Genomic DNA, 26,684 nt, shown 5'->3' with positions numbered 1-26,684 from the left:
ACACTCCATTTATTTACAAATTAATCAAGAAGAATTATTATCGTTAAACATTATTATTATTATATACCGGGCGATTCTTTTATCGTTGAACACTCATTATTTCAAAAATTACTAATGTTTTTAAAAATATTATTTTACATAGTTTCAAGTTGTTAAAAAACCAACGTTTTTATTAAAAAAATTATATTTTTTATCATTATAATTTTTTAAGTTTTTTACTTTTTTGAATGACAACATAGAGTTTTAATTTCATATTCCAAAGCAGAATATTTTTCTAAGTATTTTGATTCATAAAAATCGAATTTACGACGAGTAGTTTATGAGTTATAAGTATTTAAAGTTTAGATTGGCAGAGTGGAGTGGTACGGAGTTACCCCGCAAAATGTTTGTCCACTACTCCGCTTGTCAAAACTTTAAATACTTATAAAGTTATGACGCATAAACTACTCGTCGTAAATTCGATTTTTATGAATCAAAATACTTAGAAAAATATTCTGCTTTGGAATATGAAATTAAAACTGTTGTCATTCAAAAAAGTAAAAAACTTGAAAAATTATAAGGATAAAAAATATTTAGAAATATAATTTTTTAATAAAAACGTCGGTTTTTTAACAACTTGATACTATGTAGTATTTAAAATAATATTTTCAAAAATTACTAATATTTTTGAAATAATGAGTGTTCAATGATAAAAGAATTACCCGGTATATATGTATATACCTATATATTATGTACTTGGTAGAAACCTTCATTGATATTGATTTAATAAACTCAAATCGGGTAATAACATTACTGGTGTATTTGGTCATTTGCTATTGCTCCCTTAGGTTTTGTTCCTTATCGAAGGTACGATGTTACAAAGTTATCCATACTTTTATTGACTGTGAGTGCTTTGGTATTGTTAAATGTGTATCGTTATTTTATCGTTGGGGTAAAAAATAATTATATAATTAATAAAAATGCATGTTGCTATTTTCAAAATCACAATCACATACATGAAGTCAATGAATGTCCACAAATCACAAATAAACATTTTATAGTGCATATTTTTAAATTTTAAATGCACATAAATCGTTTTTCCTTGGGACTCAAATTACCTACTATCTTATTTTTTCCGGGACACAATTTACCGAGTTAGAGTCATTTGAGACTCAATTTACCAATCCCGATATTTTGGATTCTGGAATTAATTATAATGGGTTTTTTTTTATCTCCATTGGGCACAAGACGTCTTTAGTTTGTCAATAATGATAAGAGTTAGCACGTCTACGGCGACCAACACAGTAATATTAAGTTATAACTTAAATATGACGAAAAAACCTTTATTGATGTATTAATTATATAATATTTGTGGATGGACATCACGAGTAATGTGCCAACTGGTCTTGGCCACCGGGAGCGGTCACGTCGTCGCCGACCGGATACGCGTTTATAATAATATTATTAGCACGACCGTCTGGCGGCGGCGGCAACAGCTGAGTTCCCTCAACCCGACTGTGCTGCACCGCTGCGACTCTGATCGCCGTTCAACCTCAACCTCCGCCGCCAGCCTGTTCGTGAAACCGTTGTCGCCGTCGCACAGCGAGTATCGCTATCGGCGCTAAACGTTTATCTCGTCCGGTAGATTCGACAGCCGCCGTCACACCCGTGTCCCTCGCCCCCGTCCCGCCACTAATTTAGTTACGGTTCTCCCCCCTGTTCCCGTTAAGACCGAGCCCCACCGACGGAACGCGGGCACCCCGAGCACGGGCCGGCAGCGGTGGCGGCGGCGGCGGAGTTAGTGGGGGGGCCCGCTCCACTCGTCGCGGACGGCTATTGTGTGCGAGCAGCCGGGCGGCGGGAGGGCGGAGGCAGGCGAGCGCCTCCGCGTGTGTGCGCGTACGTTCGTACACGTAGTCGGCACGCACACACAGATACGCACACGTTCGGCAGCGCCGCCGGTAGTATTGTGCAAGTGTTACACGCACACACACATACGTTAATACGTATTATACACGCACGCACATACGTCCGTACTCGGATCGCGAGCTGAGCTGACGTCTCCCGAACGAGTGTGATTTCTTCTACATCGTCTCCCTCACCCCGTCGTCGTTGTTTAGGACCATATTCGTAGGTATTTTAATTTTCTGCTCGAAATCCGATACATTCAAATTCGTTTAAAACCGCGATAGGTCTCTCGTCGTCGGCCTCAGTCAGCACGTACGACGAGTGTGGTCCACGACGTCCGCCGCGGTCGGCCGTGCGCGAGACTTTGAGCTAGTCTGGCGCTGACCGCTGTCGTTCCACTTTTCGTGCGCTCTCGTCCGCGCTCGGGCACCGAAAACCAGCCGGACGGTCGTCTGCGCGGAGAATAGGAGTTATCGAATACTCTAAAAATAAAAAAAAAAATTAAAAAAATTAAAATATAAAATAAAATATAAAAATAAAAAATCGCCACCGTCCGCCGCGCGACCGTAAACGCGAGAGCGGGCGTGCGCGCGCGCGCGCTGGCGCGTGTGCGACACTGAAACACACGGACGCTCTGTGAGAGCCGAGAAGTGTAGTCGTTGCTACCACAGCAACGACGGTGGCCGCCGCGGACGTAGTCGGTGACGGAGAGGAAACGCATTCACCCACGGCGATGGCGGGCATTCAACAGGTCAGATCCGGCGCGGACGATGGCGTACGGTGGACGACGCCCTCCAGCACCGCAACCACCGCCGCCGCCACACCCGGCATCAAGAGCAAGACACATCCGCCGTCTATACCTACAAGTAAGCCGAGGTTTGACGTGTTTTTACGCACTTATCGCGATCATGACGTGTTATTTGCAATTGCGCAGTTCGATATCATATTGAAATAATATTGTGTTTCAAATTTTAACGTCGTACTACACCACACGACCGCGTTGATAAGCCGCCACCGATACCACTGATACTATGTTAAACCCTGCCCGTACGCAACAGGTCGCGGGCCGGTGGTGTAACCGGTCGTCGCCGCTGCCGCCGCCGCCGTCGTAACAATTATTAATATATTAGGTATTATTTATTAGTATTTACTACATCGTGTGTATAGTTGTTGGTCGACATGACAATCATGTGTATTATTATTTTTTTTTCGCACCAATATTGGATTATTAGTCATTTATTGTTATTACTTATCGTCGTTATCGTCATCACAATATTATTATTTGCCACGAATCGACCAACCATCAACACACGACGTCAATAAAAATATTATGTGCACTACGTGTGCTCATATACACATCACGTAGTACATACATATCTTACAGACCGTCGTTGTCGTATCTCGTTTTCAGCGTTCTTGCATGATGCCACCGTATTAATTATTTACGTAATCGGTTGTTTTTTACCACTTGTTTTTCAAGCGAACGCACGCCGTCGTCGGGTAAGTACCTACGTACTTGAAACGTGCGAACCGGTAACATATTATTTCGCGGTATACCTTAAAAAAATATTTCAGATTACCGTTAAATCCTTACCGAGCTGAATGTTATCTCGAGTCACTCCGATATCTCCGAATTATAGATACCCACAACGCATGTCGTTCTTAGAACAACGCTCCTATCACCTAAATATATCGGCAACAGGAGTAGTAGGTACTTATTTGTTGTTCAGTGAAAGAGAAAATCGGCTGGTAGAGTGGTCGGTATTTGCATAATTGAATATACGTTTTTTTTTTCCAAACAAAACTATCAAAACCACGACTATCCAACTTATCGCGACGACTTGCCTTCGAATTTCGAGTGATTCGACCGCATTCTGTTCGATGAGCGACCGTGATTTGGATATAATCTTAAGCGCCAACCGCTAAGTTGTTAGTATGGTAAATTATTAAGCCGCCTGTTCCCTGCAGTTCTCATACATTGTTTGAAATATATAGGCACCGCACTATAATTAGGAGGTGATTTTAATGTGAATAACGTTTATACCTGCAATATTTCAATACGAGATACTAACACGTCATGACGTCTACGCCTCAACCATCTGCTTCTACAGGACGTACACGAGTAAACAAAATGCAAGAAATCGTCAGAAATGATGATCGTGTCTGTGACCCGTGTGAGTCTACGATGGGTAGGTTACTGTACGAGATTTACAGATTTTGCTAAAAACACATAATCCTACCCCCCTAAACCAAATTCCGAATTACGCCACTGGCCAATGTGGCTTATTATCACTATTAGGCATTACCGGGACGGCTACAAAATATAATAATACGTGTAATCAATGATGTATAGTCTATATTATGAATTCACTTTTGTTCGAGTTATCACCAGTCGACACAGATGTCGAGGAAAAATAATAATCGTTATTTGTAGGTATTATACGTCTTTAACATGCCCATAGTTATTGTTATTGTGTGTTTGCTTTTGGCATTCAGAGTGTTCAGACGGAAATGTGGCATGTTCTGTTATAGGTAGGTACAGATATAGCCGAAACACATAGGTACGCGATTTGTTGTTATTCTTATTTTATAATAATACATTTATCGTACGCTACACTATGCACCGTATGACATATTTTATGGCCTCCTGTGTGTATGAAATAGGTGCAATACTGCAATTTATTATAAATTATAATACCCACGTGTACCTACGGCGTGCAAACAATAATTCGGATGTATACTATTTCTATCAATACTGCGCGATAATATTTTCTGGGTATTTTTTAGTGTCAGTGTCTATATTAAACAACAATATAAGAATATAACGTGTCACAATGGGACAATTCGTTTTAAAACAATCGACATTCCACGGTGTGCAACGCGGCTGTTTTATATAAACGAAAACGGTTTTTAAAAAAGACCATTAGATTCCACCGTAATCGCAATAGATACGATTCGTGATAATATTGTGTTATCTCGTCATTTATATCGGTCCAAACGAATTATTCACTTTGGACGCCGGACACCGCCAGTCGTCATTACTCATATTTGCCACGGGACGTCTAAACTCGGCAGCCGTGTATAGTTGTACCTACGACGGACCAAAAATTCGAAACATTTGTTCCACTTGGTAATGTTCTGAACGATAACAAAAAATCAAACCATCCAACAACATACCTGCCGTGTGCAGTACAAGACCGAGAGCGGTTCGACAATGAATACAATGAAATTATTGTCTACACAATAGCCTTGTGCCACCTTCACCGTACAACGTAGAACGTGCAACTGTTAAACTGCTTACCTAAACACGTAGAAGAGTTTAAGAAAATTGGTGGCTATGGATTGGGCAAGGGGGGATATAATCGTAAAGGTCGAGTACACCCTTATCGCGCCCTTCCGTATTACTTATTATATGCGCTTTCAAAACGAGAGAGAATAATAAAATATTAATTTTTTTAATTTTTTATAGTACCTGTTTTTTTTTTTTTTTAAATTTCTTGATTCACTAAATGCTGCCGAATTCGACCAACAATCTCGGGATAAACTGTTTATTCTTTGTGAGAATTTCACTATTTGTTTTTATATAAAAAAAAACGTTCGCGATCTGTAGAATTTTTAGGAATACTTGATAATATAATACTTCCTTGCAGGATGTAGTAATTAATAAGGACTTGAGGTATATTAATTATTTTGTGATTCGTGTACCTACATCTATTTTTTTTGAATCTATCTAGAATTAACTAGTTATTAGCAAAACAATTTTAACTTCTGATTTTATTACTGCTTCGAGATTCGATACCTGCTTTTAAATAATCTAAATAATACAGTTTTATATTGTTTTGTTGTAATATACCTAATAATAATTCAATACAAAATATTTACAAAATCCATTTAAACGAAATAATTAGTTTACACTTTAAACTCTTATTATATACGTAGCTTTCTTATTTTTCACTTTTTTATAGATCAAGACATTTTTTGTTCAAGGATTATTATAAAGATTCTTTTATTTCCGTTCGCGTAATACTGTGTAATAATTTATAAACACATGTATAATATATAATTTATAGAGAGGGAGAGAGAACTGTGGCACATTATCGTAATTCGTAACGTGTTAAAATATTTAATATAAATAAATATAGAGAATTATGTTTCGTTCATCACCTATCACTATGTATAATATATTAATATTATTATTCAAACGTATGGTTATGATAATTAATAAAAACCGCGCCAGTTTATAAATTTTATAGCATATCCTTGATCTGGCCATACTGAGAGGCTGAATAAAAAATATAACCTTTTTTGATAATATGATCTTGAATTGAATCGTATTTCATATTTCGTAAAAAGTTTATTGCAATTAATAACTATAATATTATACTCACAGACTTCGCCCTCGAGAAGATTAACTTTAATAAAATACAGTACTGTATATAGGTATCTCAGTTTTAGTTCATTCCATCGGCATCGGTGACCTGTGCACTTGATATAATATATATATATACCGTTGTTCGGTGCAGGTTGATACTATACTCACCGAACCTTCGCTTGATGTCTCCGAGTACAATTTGAAATTTTTGTCTAGACAATTTTTTTAATTAGTTTATGAATCATTGACAACTATGGCCTTTAGTATCTTGTGGGGGATTTGTTACCATTTGTTGAAGGAAGTACACATGGGGGGGGGGCATGCTCCACAATATTTTAGTAATATTGAAATATATAAAACCACTTGAGAGGTAAAAATAATAAAGTGTGTTGTATTATAAAAGACATGACTTTGGCCATCATCATGCATCTCGTTACGTGATTATTTTATTAAGGTTTTCATCTGATTTTCGATTTTTTAAATTTATCCACACAGACCATATTTCAACTAACTGATGTAAATATGTGTGAAACAATTTATTCCTACCAAGAAAACCTGTGAATTGTAAAGAATTTAGTGGTCGGAGTTGATCAATACTATATAGTTTCGCCACTACACGGCATCATAATATAATACGGGGATGTGAAAACTGTTGAATAACATAGTCATATGGATTTAGATTTTCGTTACACCATAAGCAGCACTTGTTTAATAATTATACATACAAACTCATGGACGTATATTTTTATTTTATAATTACTATGTCTAATAAATAAATTGTATTCTTTTGAACGCATTGGAAAAAAACACTTTGGGTGTAAAATGCTCCGAAAATTAATGGGGTTCAGGACTGTGTTCCTCTCAATCTGGGCTTGGTTCTATAAGCAAGCGGCTAAGCATAAAAGTGAAAATAGTTTTTTTTTCACGTAATACGATTGTAACAGAAATGTTTTTTGTATTAATTTTTTATGCGATTTATTTATGATGCCTTATTATATGACTTTAGCTGTCTATAAGTGCCTAATCAGATAACGTGTGTGACGATTATAAATATTTATTTCATAAACGTATGATATTTTTTATGAAAAGTTTTCAATAGGTATACATAAGTGTATTCATTGCAATTCCCTTAGTGTGACAGAATACACAAAATTATTATACATCAACAAGACAACGAGCAACATTAATGTGGACATAATTTCACATGTATTATACGGTATTATATGGTGTTATATAAACGGTTTTGCTCGACCTCAGAAAACGTTGAGCGTCGGCCATATATATTATATACAAGAATACCTATATAATAATAAAATTAAAATATATTACATTTTCAATAATATTATTATTTTTTAAACGCCCAACGAGCTCTAGGCAAGACCGCATGGCTGGTTAAACTTGATCATAGACAACCGTATTACCGTATGCCAACTTTCCTACTGTATAAAGTGGGCGACACGAGGGCGCCAGCTATTTGTACGTGAAAATATGGCTTACGATAGTCGTTTTTTTATTATTATTTTTTCGTTATTTGCTTGAGTAAAATTGTGTGTAGACGAAGAATTTGGGTTACGTTCTGTCTATACGATCCTTTCACTCATTGATGAATTTGTTATTTACATAATGATTCATAGGTTATAAAATATATATAAGCTTTTTTCTTAATACCTGCCTAAGTACCTCTACAGTTTTTAGTTGTAGCTATTCAATAATAATAATTGTTCTTCCCTATTGTGCTCATAAAATGTGTGTGTTTTTTTTTAAATTAGTGTCTATATATCATGATTTATGAGTATTTAATGCGTATCTAGTCAGTAAGTTTTCAGTTGAGACTTGAGATAAATAGTATATAGTATTACTATATAATATGTACTGATACATTGTGATTTGTGAAGTAAATGGTTTGTATGCTCTATAATTATTATTATTAATATTTTACATTTTGGTAATTGCTTTTAATAGTCCTTCGACTTTATAATATACTTAAAATAAATTGGTTTAAAAAAAAATAAATACATCTTGTTAAATATAATATTTAAAAAGTAGGTCAGCATTTCGGTGGTGGATGTTTGTAAATCGTCCCTTCGGTCCTCGGACAGGATAGTGTAATTTTACTGTATTCGATTTGAATGCAATGTTGCATTCGATAAAAAACGATTCTGAGCGGACGAGGGAATATTTTTTATTTAATTTTATTCGTTTCAATTATGGTGATAAACAAAGCGTTATAAGAACAACTTAAGAACGATTTATGTGAATAGGTAATTTATATAATTACAATGATAATTTATAATTAGGAAATATCATAAAAATGAAAAAAAATATAAAATAAAATAAAAAGCTCTAATGTTTTGAAAATGTTACCATGTGTCTAAGTAAGGATGATATAAGTAAACAACCGAAATTTCAAGTTTTTACGAATGTTTTTAACCGAATTACAACAAAAAACTCCCAAAATTAAAATGTCTATAAATAGCTCAAAAATGGCTAGAATTTTTGAACTTTAAACCGTAAGGAACAAAATTCAAAATACAACAAAAGACATATCTTGTCACTTTTTATTTGAAGCAATATTTCTGGTAGAAAACATCGTCCGTATAATTATTTAATATTATAAAATCTTGAAATCGTACTTTTTTTCTCCTTTAACTGCTTTTATTTCGAGTACCGTTTTGAAAATCAAAAAATGATCTCTCTAAAGTACCAGCTTAAGAACACTGCCTTTCAGAAAAGATGCTACACTTGATAGTTTTGAGCAATTTTAGAGGAAGAAAAAGTATTTACAGAATAAAAAAGAAATAAACATCATTGTAATACCAATACATTCCTCCCTCCGCTCAGACCTAAAAAAATGATTTTATCTTAAAAAGTTTTAAATTAAATAGTTTTTTTTCGAGATTTGGTACAATTAATTTCTCAGACACACTATATGTAATTGATGAATTACCTATGACTGGAAAGTATTTTGATTAATTTTTCGATTTTTCTTGTAAACATTTTTATTTTAATATGCATAGGTTTAAGGATATACGCCAATCACTCATGACGTTTGAAAATATGTTTACCATTAAACATATTTTACTATAGTACTCTGAATTTATTATCCCGGGATGACGTTTTGTTCGACGTTATCGAATATGAAGTCGTACAAACGAGTGACACATTCCTTTAACGGTTACTAATTATTATTACATTGTTAACTCTAACAGCTAGACTCACTCAATATGTACATGATTCAATCATAACGCATTGTACTGTAAGTCTGTAACCATTATTATTATCACAATATGACTGCACATTATACACGAATTAAAACAAAGATATTATATGTATTTTTTTTTACTTGATAAATCATAAATGACTTTTAGGAACCTTTATCAGTTTTATAACTCGCTTACACATACATGCAGATTGTCTATCACAACTATTATACTACTATACTATAGTAAAATATAATATGGTCTAGGCCGATCAGCCATCGCGGGGGTTGTCCACTTTCGTTTTCGCGACGGTCTGCGCAGCAACAACATGCAGCAGGTACTTATATACGGATGACATAATATCATTATGATATCATATGTATACATAGTATATGTATATATCGTTTGTCTAAAACCTTATTTGGTTGATAAATACTAGGAACACTCACTTCGTATACGTGACGTGACTTTATGATGGCGCATGTCACATATAAATCGGTTGAACGTAAAATATTGTATACACCAATAACTATAATATATACTCTAAAAATATGCACGGGTGTGAAGCGACCTTTGTGCAGCCGACGACGAGTGTTGACAAGTGGGTAGTTCTGTGTTTATTGGTGTACCAATTCAGTCTATAATAATGCAGTTTTGTTATTTATAATATAAACTATTATGATGTAGTTATGTTATATATAATATATTGTACAAATATTTATTGGATGTTCTGTTAATCGTATAATACGACCGTCGCCGGGGATTTGTGTTATAGCAGGGGTGGGCCCGACACTCATACGACCATAAGATATTAATATGTATGCTGTATAAATAAATGGTATTAGAAAAAAAGAGACGTGTAAGAAAAACAAGATGGTCCGGGGGCAAGGCAGTTTATAACAAAAGCCATAATATTATATCGTAGTATGCAATGGGTGTATAGGTCGTAAAATAAGAAAGATTGAGGCGGTGTGGTGGTTTTGGGTAACCGTGACCCGACGTGGTATGAGGTCGTAGACGGTGCCTCTATATATATTTATTATATATTCGTAAATTTATGACATATTATTAACATCACCGCCACGTACATATACCCTGGTTTCTCATATTCGCACGACGTTATTAAAACTTAAAACAATAACTATCCGATTTTCTGTAAACAAAGTTAACACAATTATTACAATATAGTATAATAATTATAAGTATTTATATTGTGTAGTATACGAGAGTCTTTACTTTTTAGATACGCAAGACATCATTTTCTGTGGTTAGTTTTTCAAACATACATTTTTGTAGAAAAATAAAATCTATTAGTTTATATATACTGTTTGCTAAAATTCGTAGCGTCTTGTGTATATATATTTTTAAATCATTTTTAATTACATCTACTATTAATTTAATAGCCAGCCTAAATATTTTGATTTGTACTACTTAAACAGGTACCTAGCTAATACCTATGTATAGTTATTTTATAACTTAATGCTAGTTTGCGATTTATTAGTATCTATAATAAGGTTCGACGATTGGTGTGGCGAGTCTGCTACTAAAAATGTGGGTGGTCGTTAAAAAAAAAATTGATTGGTTAAAAGAAACCAAGCTTTCTGGCAGCAAATCCTGGATTGTGGATGTTGTACAAATATTTTTTTTTTAATCCTACTACGCTGATTTATAAACAATAAATCAATTTTTCATAGCATGTTTTTTTTTCTCTTAGGGAGGGATGTGTGGGCGTCGGATATGTATGTTAAATGTGCGGTAAAGTTTAATAGTTTGAAAACCACTGACACTGACTTACAAGTATGAATCGTGTATTGGGCTCATTACTCAAAGTATTCTAAATTCTTTGAAAAGCTCGAGAAAATGAGTTAAAAATATCACCCTGTATAACGTGTATAATATTCTGGTGTATGACGTCAATCTGACGGCGAGGACAAAATATATCAATGCACCGCTTATAATGCTATTGAGACGATTTATATCATCACCATCGCCTGTTGTTCTGTCGCACACTTCGCGAGATAAAATTCATACATAAATAAATAATAATATTTGCGTTCGAATACTATACAAGATCTTATATACTCGTTGTATAAGTTTATGTATATACGCATTTTAAATGTATACTATGTGCATTGTATATACTACATAGGTGCCATATAAAATAGAACGCAATTGGACTGACAACATATTGTGTGTGACAGCAGGGCAAACAAATTGAAAATATTCGCGAAATAGGTACGATAATTAATTATTATATTTTATTTTATCCTATAGACGTCGTGTCTACATGTTTTCACCATATTATCCGGATGCGTTGGGGTTGATTACAGTGTATTATAATACCAAACGGATACGAACAACAAAATGTGATGCACGCGAATAATTATTACGGTATATTGTAAGCCTGGCAGGCTATAAATTAATAAACAGATCATAACAATAATGATAACAACGACAATGATGATGATGAACGATGGTGTACTAATCGCACTAATTCCGTATAATAGCGTATTATAATTGGTTTTCACTTATCAGCGCATTAGACATTTGCACTCCATTCGTAAAACGTCGTAATATAATAATATTCTAATGCATTATAATATACCTACCTAATATAGTTGCTATGTACAACAGTCGTAGCTGCTACGTAGTTTACATAATATTGTGCACATAATAATATTATGCACGACGTATTATTGTTGGAAAAATAAAAAATCTCAATAATATTATAATATCTCGACTGCAGGTCACACCAACTTGTACAATGTCTGAAATATATACAAAATAAAATGTTATCGACAGGACGGCATAGTAGTGATCTAACAGCACACATAGTACCTACACAGGTACGATGTTGTGTTTTCTATGGATTGTTGTAGTGTATTGTACTCACTCCATCCGCTTCGCCGAGTTGATTATTAATATTTAATACTACTTACTTATTATATATTCAATATTTAGTGCGTAAAACCACGATACTATAATATTTTGTGGTATGACGTGTGAATTAATTTTGTGTTAGGCTGATTATTATTTATCGTCTATACTTTCGTTTGTTCCATCGTTTTCATTCTGTAACCATAATAAAATAGAGGTTTCCATAAAATAATGTCGTGTACGATTAGCAGTGTACAATATAGTACTGCTACTACAATACTATAACAATTCTTCTACTTAAATACAATTACATACTAACAAACCGAATCGAATGACACGTCGTCGCCATAAACAGCACATGGGGGACCCACATTCTATCCACCATGATACCATATTGTATTAGGTAGATAGGTAGGCAGATATTATAATATTATTACGACAGTGAAAATTTCGATATAATTTTTTTCCACTGCGCATGCACGTTAGACGAATCCATGATGTTATTATACTATTATTATTATTATTATTATTGTTCATGAAACATGACCTAATTAACATAAAGCCAACCAATAATATTTGTGGTGGCGGTGGTGGTGGTAGTGGTGGTCGCTGCCGCCGTCATCGTCGTCGTATAAGCACGTATACAATCGATATACATTTAAATGCGGATTCAAAACATCATAAGGCGATGGATTATTTCAGGGGAAAATATAATCGAGGAATTAACTGAAATGTATGTAAAACCACATGGAATGGTTTGAAATCATTTTTAATAATTGTAATGCATATCCTCACTGTTGTAGTGCACACGCTAAAATCCGGTTGTAGAATGCGTGTAGATTACGTAATAGAGGAGTAAAGAATACAAAATACAGAAGCTATATGGAACAAATACATTTTTAGCCTTGGTGTCCGCATAATAATATGTCAGAAAAAAAAAATTAAATAACACGTGATGTTTGATCAAATTCATTACATTGCGCTTTCCATAAAAAAAAAAATTAAATTAAAAAAGGAATAAAAACGTTGGCATCGTTCCAAGTTCTTCCGATAGAGGGCACTAATGTCGAACGCTATATATATTATTATTATTATGTAAAGTGAACGAAAGCATAGATTAAAAATATATATAGCTATATAGTACATACTATATATTTAACCTCTATGACGAAAGGGTCTTAAGAGGATGTCAGCACACTTAGTTTTCTCTCTCTGACCAACGCATAATGTATCAAATTTGTGTTCAGTAGAACCAACGTTATGTAATCTAATTCTAATAAATCAGCTTTACTGCTTTAGTATTAGAATGAATTGAGCAGACTTAAAGTTTTGAATATTTTTTGTATTTTTTTTTTTTAGGTTTTTTTACGGTATTTCAATTTTAAATCCAGATGTGAGAATTTTTAAATTTTAATTTCTTACTCTAAGTCATAACTCGAATAGATATTAATCGAAATATTGTAAAATGCAAAACGCAAGAACACTGCAAATAATGTTCTTAATCCTAAGTTTAATAAAAGATCAGTTCACTCTGATGATAAAACGAGGTTGGTTTTATACTTAACACAAATATGCCATGTTGCACGCGAGTCAGAGAGAGAAAACAAATAGTGTGCTGATATCCTATAAACTCTAAAGGATTTACATAAACGCTAAATAAATTATTATTATATACCTATAGCAAACGAAAGCTTTGGTTCAAATATGTTCTCAAACTCTTATACATACCGTATTATTTAACATATTTTGACGAAGGGACTTTGGAATTTTCATAGTTCACTAGTTATCACTAAATATTTAGATCAAATCCTAAATTCGTGTCAATTATTTCTTGGATGACCACGATGGGGTGCAAACCAAATAGACTTTGGATTGAGGTCATTCAGACTCCTACATCCATGTTTTTTTTCAAATAAATTCACAATTTTATGCAAATAAGAAAATTAAATAATTAATCTAGTATGATGTAAAATGTCTGGATTTTTGTAAACTTTTGCTATATATTTAAAATATATTTGATGATAATATTTGTTTTGTATACTTGTAGGTCATTACATGTATTATTTTAAAGTTAATTAAATTTATAATATTTTACAATATCGAAAGAGACTGTAATATTTTCATCGACAATACTCCATTCAAAGTGTTGATAGTTCGTCGAACCTGTTTTGCGTTACTGTAACTTGACTCATGATTCATGACACATGTTATTATACACGCGTTTTGATATCTTTAAAATTCGTAGTTGGTCTTATCTTTGAGTTGATGCTTTTGCAATAGTTCTGTTTCACCGTGTAGAAATAATATTCAATAATTATCTACATAACCATTATAAACATTATAAACATTTATATAATATACACAGGTATACACTATATAGTATATACGTATTACGTATTTTTCATTTTCATTAATTATCAAATGTTGCATGTTTTTATTTTGCAATAAATTTTAAATTCTATCCTGACACAGATTTTCTCTGAAAAATAATACTTGTTACTTTAAAATAATATAACGTTATTTATTTGTTATTATTGATTGCAAGTGAGAAGTGGTAGGAAGATCTTCGATTCAAAGGTTAATGCTTAAAGTGTTTCGACAACTATATTATAATATATTTGATATGTATATCGTGTCGCTACTATATAATTGTATTGTGTACTTACGAAAAATATCAGAAATATTATTTACATAAATAAATTGTAAAAAAAAAATCATTCAAATATTATTATTAATATTTCCCTTAAAAAAAAAAAAAATAACAAACACATACATACCAGTAGATTAGGTTGTATTCGATGAAAACAGTTAGGAACTGTATGCTGTCGCTATATATTATTATAAATTATCATCATGTGTGATGCCAGAACGAAGGGGCATGAAATATAGCATCTTGTTGTGACTGTCCTTAACGGCAATCAAAATTATAATTTATAATAGTTTGTATATGATGTTTGACTTTTGTGTTCGGTTAAGTTTAGTATCAATTAAATTTAGGGAACCAATTATTGATCACTACAGTATAGTTACTTATATTACATTATAATACGTTGAGGGTAGTGAATGCGTGAAGGTACTTTTGAATGGGATGTGGTTCCTCGGGAGTTATTATTGGTAACAGTGTCGTAAATCGTAATTGGTCTTCTAAATTTTTGTGATCTACGCGTAATTCACCGGTGTTGTATGCGATCTCCCAAAAAAATACATACAAATTATCAAAGTAAACTTCATTAAATATTAATTTATGAATAAGCATGTTGTATAAGATATTTTTACTAAAAACAAAACAAAAAAAGATCTTATCATTTATGAAAATGTATTTTAAAAAGGCTGTATTACTATAATTATATTAATTAACCACAACATGTTGCTTTCGTGTGATTTAGAAATTCGTCGAAAATCGAATCCTTTAATGATGGATGCATAGAACTCTATTATTTGACTTGCAACCACCTTTCAAGCAAAGGTAAGCTCTATTAATATGTTATAGAACATTTTTGTTTCGTAATACTTTATAAATATTCTATGTTTTGGGAATGGGATCAGTTTGTGGGTCTATAAAATATGTAGCACTTACAGTTAGTGTTTCTTCTTCTTCTTCTTTACTAAAGGCCATGCCTTGTCGTTGCAAATCTGATACGCCATTCTTCTCTATTAGAAGCCAATCTTTTCATTTCTATGTATCGACTACAGCCAGCTTGTTTTATCATTTCTTCTAAGTATGCTTTCCTCGGTCTATTACCTCTTCCTTTGTAACCATTTATTCGTCGCTCAAATATATTAGTCATAAACGAATTATGCCTAAGTAAATGACTGAACAGTTAGTGTTTAGCAAAAACAATTTTTAGATCATAAAAATTATGGTATATATCGCTAACGAGTCGTAACACTTTAGCGACTCTATAGCGAACTACAAGTAGATTGTTACGGCACCGTGACCTTAGTTTTAAAATTTTGGTACCCATTGCAAAAATTTAAGCGAAATATTTCATTATTTCTGGTGGATTTTTTGCCATTAATTATACAAAATTTCGATTGAAATACAAATTTTACTGATTGTAAATTGTAATTCACTTATTAAATAACGAATTTCAAATCATAGTCAATACAATGTTCGTTAAGCCAGAACTTATTACCTATTAATTGTATAACATAATAAAACTGGTATAGAACTTGTCCTGTTTTCAATCTGTCCACGCAATAATAATTTACTGCAAAACTTTAAAATCTATTGACAGTTATAAAAATAACTTAATAATAACGTAAGTCATGTCTTTGTATCTGAATTACACCAGGTCGTTATAATAAAATGTCTATTACGCTGGCAAAATTTGCGTAAATGACATATGGGGTGTTGGAAAAAACATACCTTTTTATATTGACTCGAATAAGTTGTATCCAAAACGAACTAACTTTTTTTTTGCAAATGGGTACCTACTTAATTCCCTACTTGGCCATGTATACTTATATCCGAAGAAGTTCACTGTCATTTAGCTGAACTATTATCTTAAAAATGTTTAGTATTTGGTTGGCACCAATCTTACTTTGAACCTGCAGTTGCCTGAGATAACGATTTTCGTTTTGTGTCGCATTTAATATATTCGATTTCATAATTTGAACTGGCGTGTCATGTGCGTGATGTACTTTGATACATTATTACTATTATTATAGAACATATAAGCATTAACGATAATTATAATATATTGGACCGAGTTTTATTCTAAAATAAATATTAAATCTGTTGTGTTACATACATTTTTTTTATAATATTATACATTATATACTTTATTATTTGTATCTTGTTACCATAATATACGATGATGTACCACACTTTATTTGAATTCGTCGTACTGTAGGTACTTATATTATAGTCACCACTCGCCGGTGTACATCATAATTGTTAATTAATAATTAATAATAATATATGCACGAGGCTCAAGACCGAATAGTCTCAAGTTCATCGTTCATCACTCATCAGTCATTATTAATTAATAAATAATAAACGTTATTAGCTTTTTCTCTACAATATAACTTCGCTGGGCTTGATAATTTAAACACATAGCGTGTGAGTGTGCGACGAGTCGGCCAACAACGTGCTTATATAAATATAGGTAAAATATACGTAGGTATGACGAGCGACGTGGGTGTTGATGTTTACAGGTGACTTTTTTTATTATTTGATTTATTGTTATTATTTTTATTGCCACTGTTGTGTTGTTATTTCTTTACATGTCGATAATGGGGTTGACGTTCGGTCTGCGTGAGCCGTTGTGGAGTGTCGGTATCAGCGTGTGTGCAATATAATAGGGGTGTCAGTGGAAACATGCTGCTTTACGTTATATTATATTACATATTATACATAAACACGCTTTATAACTATTAATTGTAAATATTATCAAATCTATAATTTAATAAAAATAAATAAAAAATGTTGGCTAATAACCTTAACAGTTGAAGCATGTAAACTGTTTTGGTAAAAAAAAAAATATATATATATATAGGTATATATATTAAGTATAGTAATGATGATTTTAGTTTAGTGTCAGTGTATATATAATATAGTAGGTATAATCATGGCAATTCCATTGTAAAATTACTATCGGCGCCATCGAGGCTAATATAATATATTGTTATTGGAAATTCGTAAAGCGCCTTGTCTCAGTTATTGACAACCTGTTACAAAGGTCCACAGGGGTGTCGTCATGGCGACCGTGCAGGCTCAGCGGTCAAATGATATCGTTATACCAAGAGCGAAGAGGTCCATTATTATTATTATTTATTATTATGTAATAAATGCCGCTGCATTAAACACTACACCATCGTGACTATGCTGCTGTTTCTATTGCCATCGGTAATCGGTATATACTTAGTATTTACCTGCAGTATGGCTGTTGAGTACATTTCAAATTTATGAAACTATAATAAAAACTGTTATAAAACCCTCGATTGGTTTACACGTGCTTTAAAGTCTAATTTAAACTCGTTATATAGAACTAAAATTGTATAATGTTCGCGATCACGAGATTTTAATAGGTTGCATAAATAAATCGTTGAATCTAAAAATTAAAGTTTGTTGTTTATTGATCGTGTAAATGCTCATGCAGCCTTCTCTACAATTTCTTTTAAATCCGTCCTTGTTTAATTTTCCGTGCTTAATGAAATTTTTAAATTCATAACAACTTTGTTTCCTCCTTAAAATGCTGTCATTAATTACTTATAATAAGCGAGTGAATTGTGCATTGATCGATTTTAGAATATAATGGCAGCAGGGTACAATAGCCGTCGTATATATACGTAGTTTTATTGCAGTACTATATTTTATACCTAACATGAAATTTATAAAACCTATATTGATAGCGACATTTTATTATAATTATTGTTATTGTTGTATAAATAGGTCAAATAGCAATCAACCGTAATATATTCATATTAAATTATACATATAGACATATAGTTGTAATACACATATTGTATGAATTGTTTTTGATGTTTGTTGTTTACCGATAAACCTAATGTATCCCACGCGGCTGCTTTATAATTTCATTGAAACAAAAAAAAAAACTCCTAATCGTCCATTTTGACCATTTACATAATTATTTATCTTTTATCACTTATTTGTATTATTGGTTATCACACATTTACACCTAATATTTGGACGATGAAAAATGGCATAAATATAACTAATATAAGTATTATATATTATTTATACTTCCTGGTTTCTGGTTACTTCCAATTTCCAAGTGACTATTTTTTCGGGCTATTCGTAAAATGTAGGTATAAAACTATTTAAGTATAGTACTATGTAGTGCGTATAAGTTATATTTAATTTTAATTAGCTTTCAGTCGGTGACTTTTACACACATTAAATTTTAACAGTGAAAAAAACAACATGTAGCGTTCAAACACTTTCTACACAGTTAACACTTAACAGAATAACTTATCTATTCAGAAAACCAATACTTGGATATTCCAACCTACCTACTGATTTTAATTTCCGGTCGGCATGACTAGATTTCGGTTGAGAAATGAGTTACACAAAAAACACATTATAATATCATTAATTTCGAGACTCAAACAGGCCATATGTCTACGTATGACATGTTTAAACTTAAACTCATAAGTACTTTAAGTCATATTTACATTTTTATAGCAGCGATTTCGTACGCAGTAGGTATGTGTCTACTTAAATGTTAAACATAAAAATTTACTGTTAGACTCAATTTGTGTATGTTTTGTTTTAATCCAATGGAGTTAATACATTTAAAGCTATTTGGAAGGTTAATTAAAGGTGCCCAAATAATTACTTGTCTCAATAATAATAATATTATTTTTTATTAACCTTATTTATTACCTAACTCTAAGACTTCAGTAAATAGTAATATATAATGAAAAATGCAAAACGGTACCTAGGTACCTACTCATACCTACCTACTATTTATATAATTATCTCATACTTGATATGTATTTATTTATTAATCGAACATTTACCATAAGAAACACTTTTGAGAAAAATTCTGCATTATTTTTGTATAGTATGAAAAAAACTATATTTTTCTTGTTTTTAAACGTTATTCGTACATTATTTAACTTTCTTTCTTTCGTATTAATTGTGTTATTGGTGCGTATTTAACAGTGAACAGGTTTTTTATAAATGAAAATAAGATATATAAACTTTAAAACTTATACGAACTATTGAAAGTTATTTATTTTATTTCATAACTATAATAATAAATATAATGCACAGTCTATGTTATTATGAGTCATTCAGCAATATTAATTCGTTTTTTTTTAAGTTCTCAATTCTAAACGGTTTCGGTCGGTGTTAATTCACGTTAATCAACAACTTCCGGTAGACGTTAACTGTAAAGCCCACATACGCACAAACATAGTTTAAATGTTAACGTCTGTTCAAGACGAAGGGACTTACTTAATGTACATTATTACACGATTGTTAATCGAATGTGATAATTAAAATGTCTATTATTAAATTGTATTAAATTGGAATTTTATTTTCTGATAGATATTCATAAAGATCTATATTTGTTTTCTTAGTAGTAAAATTATCCTATAAAATATATTTTGTCAAATGTATTCATTTAAAATTAAACTTTGAAAATCTTTTTAGTCATGGTATAAAATAACTGTAAATAAAGTTATTCACATCCTTTTCATATTATGAAGAGTGATGTATGAATAAATACATATACATATATCATACAACTGAGTATATTATTGATTACTAAATCGACAAAGAAAAAACTAAGACATTATTTTTGTGATATATTTATATGAATAGATGCTGTAAATATTTTAATGGCATAAAATAAACAAATGAGTTATCCTACGTAATATTTAAAATATGGGTCATGGTATTTAATTCTATATGATTTGTTAAACTATTAACTAAGTGTATGCATCTATTCATTAGAGTTGTAATAAAAATAAACATAAACATAATATAATGGTTTACTTTGAATTGGCTAATTTAAAAATGTATAAATATATTTAAAAAAAAACCATAGAATATGCTATGCTTCAATAAACATTATACATCATGAACTAGGTTCGAGTGTATACCTCGTCGTAAGTAGGTCACTGTAATGGATATGATAAATTTAAATTCAATGATAAATCTTTGCAGCGAAAAACTGAAAAACAGAAATACTTAAGCAACGCAAGTTTTTTAAAAATGAATAACCATAGTACTTACCATTTTCACCATTTAATATTTATTTATTAACAGTTATCAAAATACGGCCAAGAAGTTGTTAACTCCTCTCAGTTACCCGATTTCCGATTTTGAGTAGAAGTTGCATCTTTTTCTATAATAGGTACGTGCTTTCAATTTATAACAGATCAAGCTATAATTATCCATTTTATACAACGACATTAAAAATTAAAAATGTATATTTTGAATATTATTTCGTCAATTTTAAGAAAAAAGTGTATACATTGCTTCCTTTTTTTGCATTGCAAAAAGTGCATATTCAATGTTATCAAAAATGTAAATATAAAATGTAATGTTATTTTATGAAATATATATTTCTATTGATAGGTACTATTTAGATTAAATATATTAAATTATATTAAATATTAAAATATTAAATACTTATGTACAAGATTTTTTTCAGTCCCGTAATTTACATTGCTAGTCTTTAACCAATTCTCCACATAGATCTTCCTTTTTAATTTATTTTAATGTACTAACGAACAATCCATGACAATGCTTATAAATAATAATTAATACATTCATCTTTTTTTTATTTATATATATAACCTTTCACATCCCAAAGTGCTAAACTGCTAACTATATAGGTCCAATTTGCTATACTAGAAATCACCGGAGGTTATTATTGAAGCATTTTCTGAACTCCTAAACGACTAACACAAAACAAAACTAAAATCAGTAATTAATTAAAACAAATTGCTCAAAGAAATCGAATGACATCTTTCCACCGGCGTTTATAGTTTAGGTCAACGGTGTGGTGTAATATAAAGTTTAATAATAAGCGAATTGACTGTGGTTTATAATTGTGATCTCTCGACTCTTATCATTAGTCAATCTCTGTTGTTCCCCTGCTTGGACCACGACCGTTTGGTTTTTCAAAATAATAATGTTAGGTACATGTTTTCAAAGAATAAATATATACATTGTGTGCGTGTATAGCGTCGTTTGGCACCACAATATATTTCTTGCGTACCTAGGTATGTGGTTTCCTTTATGTAAAAAAAGTGACAAACGAAGATTGATTACATTAATTAGTTATATTAGTCCATTATTGTTGTCATAATTATTTCATACCGATGATTATCGTAAATAATAACACCGAAAGAATATATTTCATAGGTAAATATTGTACTGTGCAAGACACCACTGAAGTGTGTTATATGACTTGGAGTTTTGGACACGTCTACTCTTGGCTGCAATTTGATTGCGGATAATCTATAATTTTTTATGTTTATGTACAAAATGCTTAAATGTTTTGTATATAATCGAATCAAATTTCGCCAAAGTTTGGTGAATAAAGTATTTCATTGGCATTTTAATGATAAATTTTACACTTCCGTATCATCTCAATTACTACATACATCTATAGTACAATCTAATGCATGTTGTATGGAGTATGGACATAATAGGCTATGGTATCAGTTAAAAATTGTTTTAAAAATTATAATTGTACGCAAACCATGTATCTTTGAAAAAACTGTTTCCAAACGAGTGATGGTAGTCTTGTGCGCAAAAAAGTTATCTTTTTGGTACTTTTTCTTAAACCAGTACTGCCCCTACTCTTGGAGTATTGCTGATTATGCGACTAGTGACTACTGTATTCAAAATAAGACTTACAATTATTTCGTTTTGAATAGATTATTGGTAACTACTTGTTTTAAAAGCCTGAAAAATGTGTAATTAAATTGTTTGTTATTTTATTAAAGAATTTAAATTACAAACCATTGGTTACCTAAGTAACTATTTAGGATGTGTTGCTAAATAGTTGAATAGTATTATAGTCTATCTAGTTAAAATGTCGTCGTCTTATAAGTATTGTGAATGGAAATATGGAGTTTATACAAAACATTTTTATTTCTAAAAGTTTATTGTACCTAACAAAAAATTCAATAATACGTGTACCTATTATTGGGTATATTCATGTAGGCAGTTAGTACTAATATAAACTAAATACTAATTATAATCATAACGCGCAATTTATTTAAATATCCAAATAAATAAATAGCTAATTACCGATTGATATTAAACTAATTTATTTGTACATATGGGTGTTTCCCAATAATTAACAATGTATAGGTACCATGTACTGCAGTATATTATTACTATTATGCTGACTGTGTTACTTTTTAGTTACTTATCAGACAACATTTTCAAATAATAGTTTCCTTCTAATATAAGACTTAAGAATACACCATTGTTAACGTATACCATAACGTATGGCGAAACATAATATTTTAATTTATGTATTATTATTGCTACTCGCTACTCTTAATACAATATGATACGTGTAACGTGTAGTTCAATATTAAGTTGATTTTTAAAAACAGCTTTGTGTTTACTGTTTCTATTGGCGTGGTATTATAATGTGGATATTCTTATAATTAATAAATTAATACTATACACGTTTTGTAACTTCTAAGTACTTAAAGCGAAGTCAACGAGATCATGTATTGATATCATTACAGATAGTTCTGGCTGTCGGCTATATACAGGGTGATTTCTTTTATCGAAGAACACTCATTATTTAAAAAAATTAATTATTATTTAAACAGAGATGGGTTGCAAAATTAAATATATCATCATTTAAAGAATATGAATTATGTGATCAATTCAAATCTTGTGTCTTGTGTGTATATGCGATAGAGTGGATAAACATTAATGTGCACAGGGTCACAGAATTGTTTCACAAATCAAAACGGTATGATAATTAGTAGGTAACATGAAATGTATACTACAATTAGCGCTATATCCCTTTCAATACTATTGTAAAAATAACTATTGTGGTTCCCCCCCAGAATTTTTCAAACCGGTTTAATGTTGAGAATAAGCGAGAACGAACAAATTTTGGCAGCCCAGTATTGTAGGTAGCTGAATCTTCACGCCACTGTCCGTTACAAATTAAATGCCGCTGATTTTACCGCTTCAATAAAGTCGGTTAAATTTAGTCTGCAAATATTTTTAGACAGTTGTTTTTAAATGTTTAGATTAGATATAAAATACAAGTTAAAAATCATATTTCAATAATAATCATATTATATATAGTTTAAATTAGAAGTTTATTTACATTCTTATTCTTATAAGCTGTACTCTGCGCACGTTGCTACGCCACATCCAAAACTTAATTTAAAGAAAATGTTTGGATAATTTTCTTCTAAGCATTTTTGAATATTTAGCGTTTTCATTTAATTATGTTTATTGAAGTAGGTATTTGGATACACATGTATAAATCAGATGGTTTTTCTATTCATGTGCAGGCCACTCAACCATACAGCTGACCATGTTGGAGGCATGTATCTTCCAAAGTTAGCCCACACACTTACATTCAAAATGAAATACCGGACGAGTCGCACAGGGAACTGCAAAATTTTAATACAATAATGGCATATTTGACTGAATCATTGAATGCCTGGAAACAGTACAACTTTTTCTTTAAATTTTCTATTTTAAATTGTATATATAGCTTCGAAGTTCATCATCTTTTTCACTGAAAGCCTGGTACCATTGCAAGTCTTGACGGATTTATGTTTCGAAGAAGAATTATTGGTCAATTTTCAATGGTGTGGCATGGAAAATTAAGCGAATACAAGAATACAATTGTAATAGTAGAAGTAATTTTATTATTTCGTCTTCATTCATTGCAGTACCGATTGACTTATACGTTATCGCTTCGCTTGATATGCCATTTCAAATTATGAAATTGATGGGATTGACATTGTTGTTTTAGCTGTTGATATAGCTCGTGCACTGATCTATACATACCTAATGATTTTTGTAATTCTCTACGATCGTATGATGCTTGCCGCTTGGTAAAACATTTTGATTAAATTCATCCCATTGCTATACTTTTAGATACATTTATTGGCAAAGCAATTCATTGCCAGGATGATTATTGTCATTATTGATTCATCGTCGATTTCCATTTTCCTGTGCCTAATATGTTGTATTTGTACACGCATCGTTTTCTGAACGAATCGTAATACGTTTGGTGTGAATTGAATGTCCGGATTTTTATTCGTTGCACGCAAACTATATAATATACTATTTATACTTATCGAGTTGAGGATTTCAATAGCTTCAACCTTCTCCAAAAAACAAGAACCATTTTGCAAAATAAAAAATCACGCGTAAAACTGTCCAGTAGGTTTTTTGTCTATACGGACAAAGCAAAAAAAAAAAAAATTCACTTTTGTATATTACTATACCTATACTCCTATTAGATAATTTATAAATTATAAAGCTGTATAATCAGACTTTTAAATATAATAATTAGTTCGATTTCTATTGCTTACCGTATTGTTTCTGCAGCTTATTGAAATTTATAGTAAAAACTAATTTTCTAATTTTACACTTTTTAATTTATTCGGGATATATTTTTTATGTTGACAAATGTAACTGGATACAAATTATATAATTCATAAGATCAATAGATTTACTTTTCAATTTTCAATTATTTAATGATAATTCAAACATACTTTGTCGAATATTCCTTACTCATTGCATAATATTCATTTACATTAAATTAATTTTAAGCTATTTAGTACACTATTAGTTATCTTAAATTTAAAATATGATTTTTTGATAATGTTTTTTTTTTTCATTTAAGTTGCTATAGTGTAAAAATGTTGATGCTTACACTACAGATGTATTGTTTTCTATTGTTTTCTTATTTTTTGTATAGTAAATAGTAATAATTTTATTTTATTGAAAATATCTCATCTTTAGACTTTACGTTTTGAAGAATCGGTTAATATTTTTACAGATTCCATTTTTTTTTTAAATTAACTCGATCTAAGTTATTTTTTCTTGTGTTTGTTATTGAATATTGTACAGTGCTCAGCCAAGGAAATTTAAATCCCTAAAGATGTCTGTAGTGTGAGAATTAATACAACTGTATGTTTGTTGATTGACGGGGTTTCTTTACTCCTCGAGTGGATGACATTTCATGGTTAATCTATAGTGCAGGGATCAGAACCATCTCTGTTCTCGCCTATATAAAAAAAAAATGTTCAGTGTATAATTAATTACTTGTTTAGAGAACAGGAAATATAACGCGTCATTTCAGACATCCATTACAATTTTACAAAGAATTTTTCTCTTTTTATTTTTCTATTTCATAAATAAATTTATTATATTAGAATCACCTCTTGTTATTCAAGTTTGACTTAGGGTATTAATTAATTATATTGTTAATTGTTTGTCTAAGATTCTCCTGGCGTTTATTCTTTATAGCATTAAGAATTATAAGTATACAAACAATGAGCAACGTGCATTGAATAAGAATGTGTATTTACTAATTATATAACTTAAAAATTATGCAACTCTTGATTTTTAATAATGATTTAGTCGGTACGGCGTACGAGACGTTCTTACTATACGTACTTACCTATCTAATTATTTTTCATCTGATCATAAATCATGTATGTAATTAAGTTTAAGGCTATAAACATTTTATGGCACATGAATATAACTTTCAATGATTAAATAGTTGAGCGTATTTCGTGCGAGGAGAAAAGTACACACACAATATAGAGTCTATATGTATTATAAGCTTTTATTCGTTTTTTATTAGATAAATAGATGTTATTTAGTATAATTATATTTGATTAGGTATTAATACCGA

The 26,684-nt window shown here is 31.2% G+C and overlaps 1 protein-coding gene across 2 annotated transcripts in view; it reads left to right on the top strand.

Moving 5' to 3' along the window:
• Positions 1-1,902: 1,902 nt before the first annotated feature.
• LOC107169112 (dual 3',5'-cyclic-AMP and -GMP phosphodiesterase 11-like) overlaps positions 1,903-26,684 on the top strand; it is an 80,192-nt gene continuing 55,410 nt past the window's right edge. The window contains exon 1 of one of the 2 annotated variants that reach the window (XM_089219151.1): positions 1,903-2,753. In XM_089219151.1, coding sequence (XP_089075277.1) covers positions 2,621-2,753 — 133 coding nt within the window. In that variant the 5' untranslated portion in view covers positions 1,903-2,620. The remainder of the gene's footprint in view (positions 2,754-26,684) is intronic. The other variant, XM_015518753.2, reaches the window with a different exon arrangement.

This window comes from Diuraphis noxia, unplaced genomic scaffold (assembly GCF_037042655.1).
Source record: "Diuraphis noxia isolate RWA-SAM2 unplaced genomic scaffold, SU_Dnox_SAM2 contig0002, whole genome shotgun sequence".
Taxonomy (NCBI): Eukaryota; Metazoa; Arthropoda; class Insecta; order Hemiptera; family Aphididae; genus Diuraphis; species Diuraphis noxia.
This window is presented reverse-complemented; position numbering and strand designations above follow the sequence as displayed.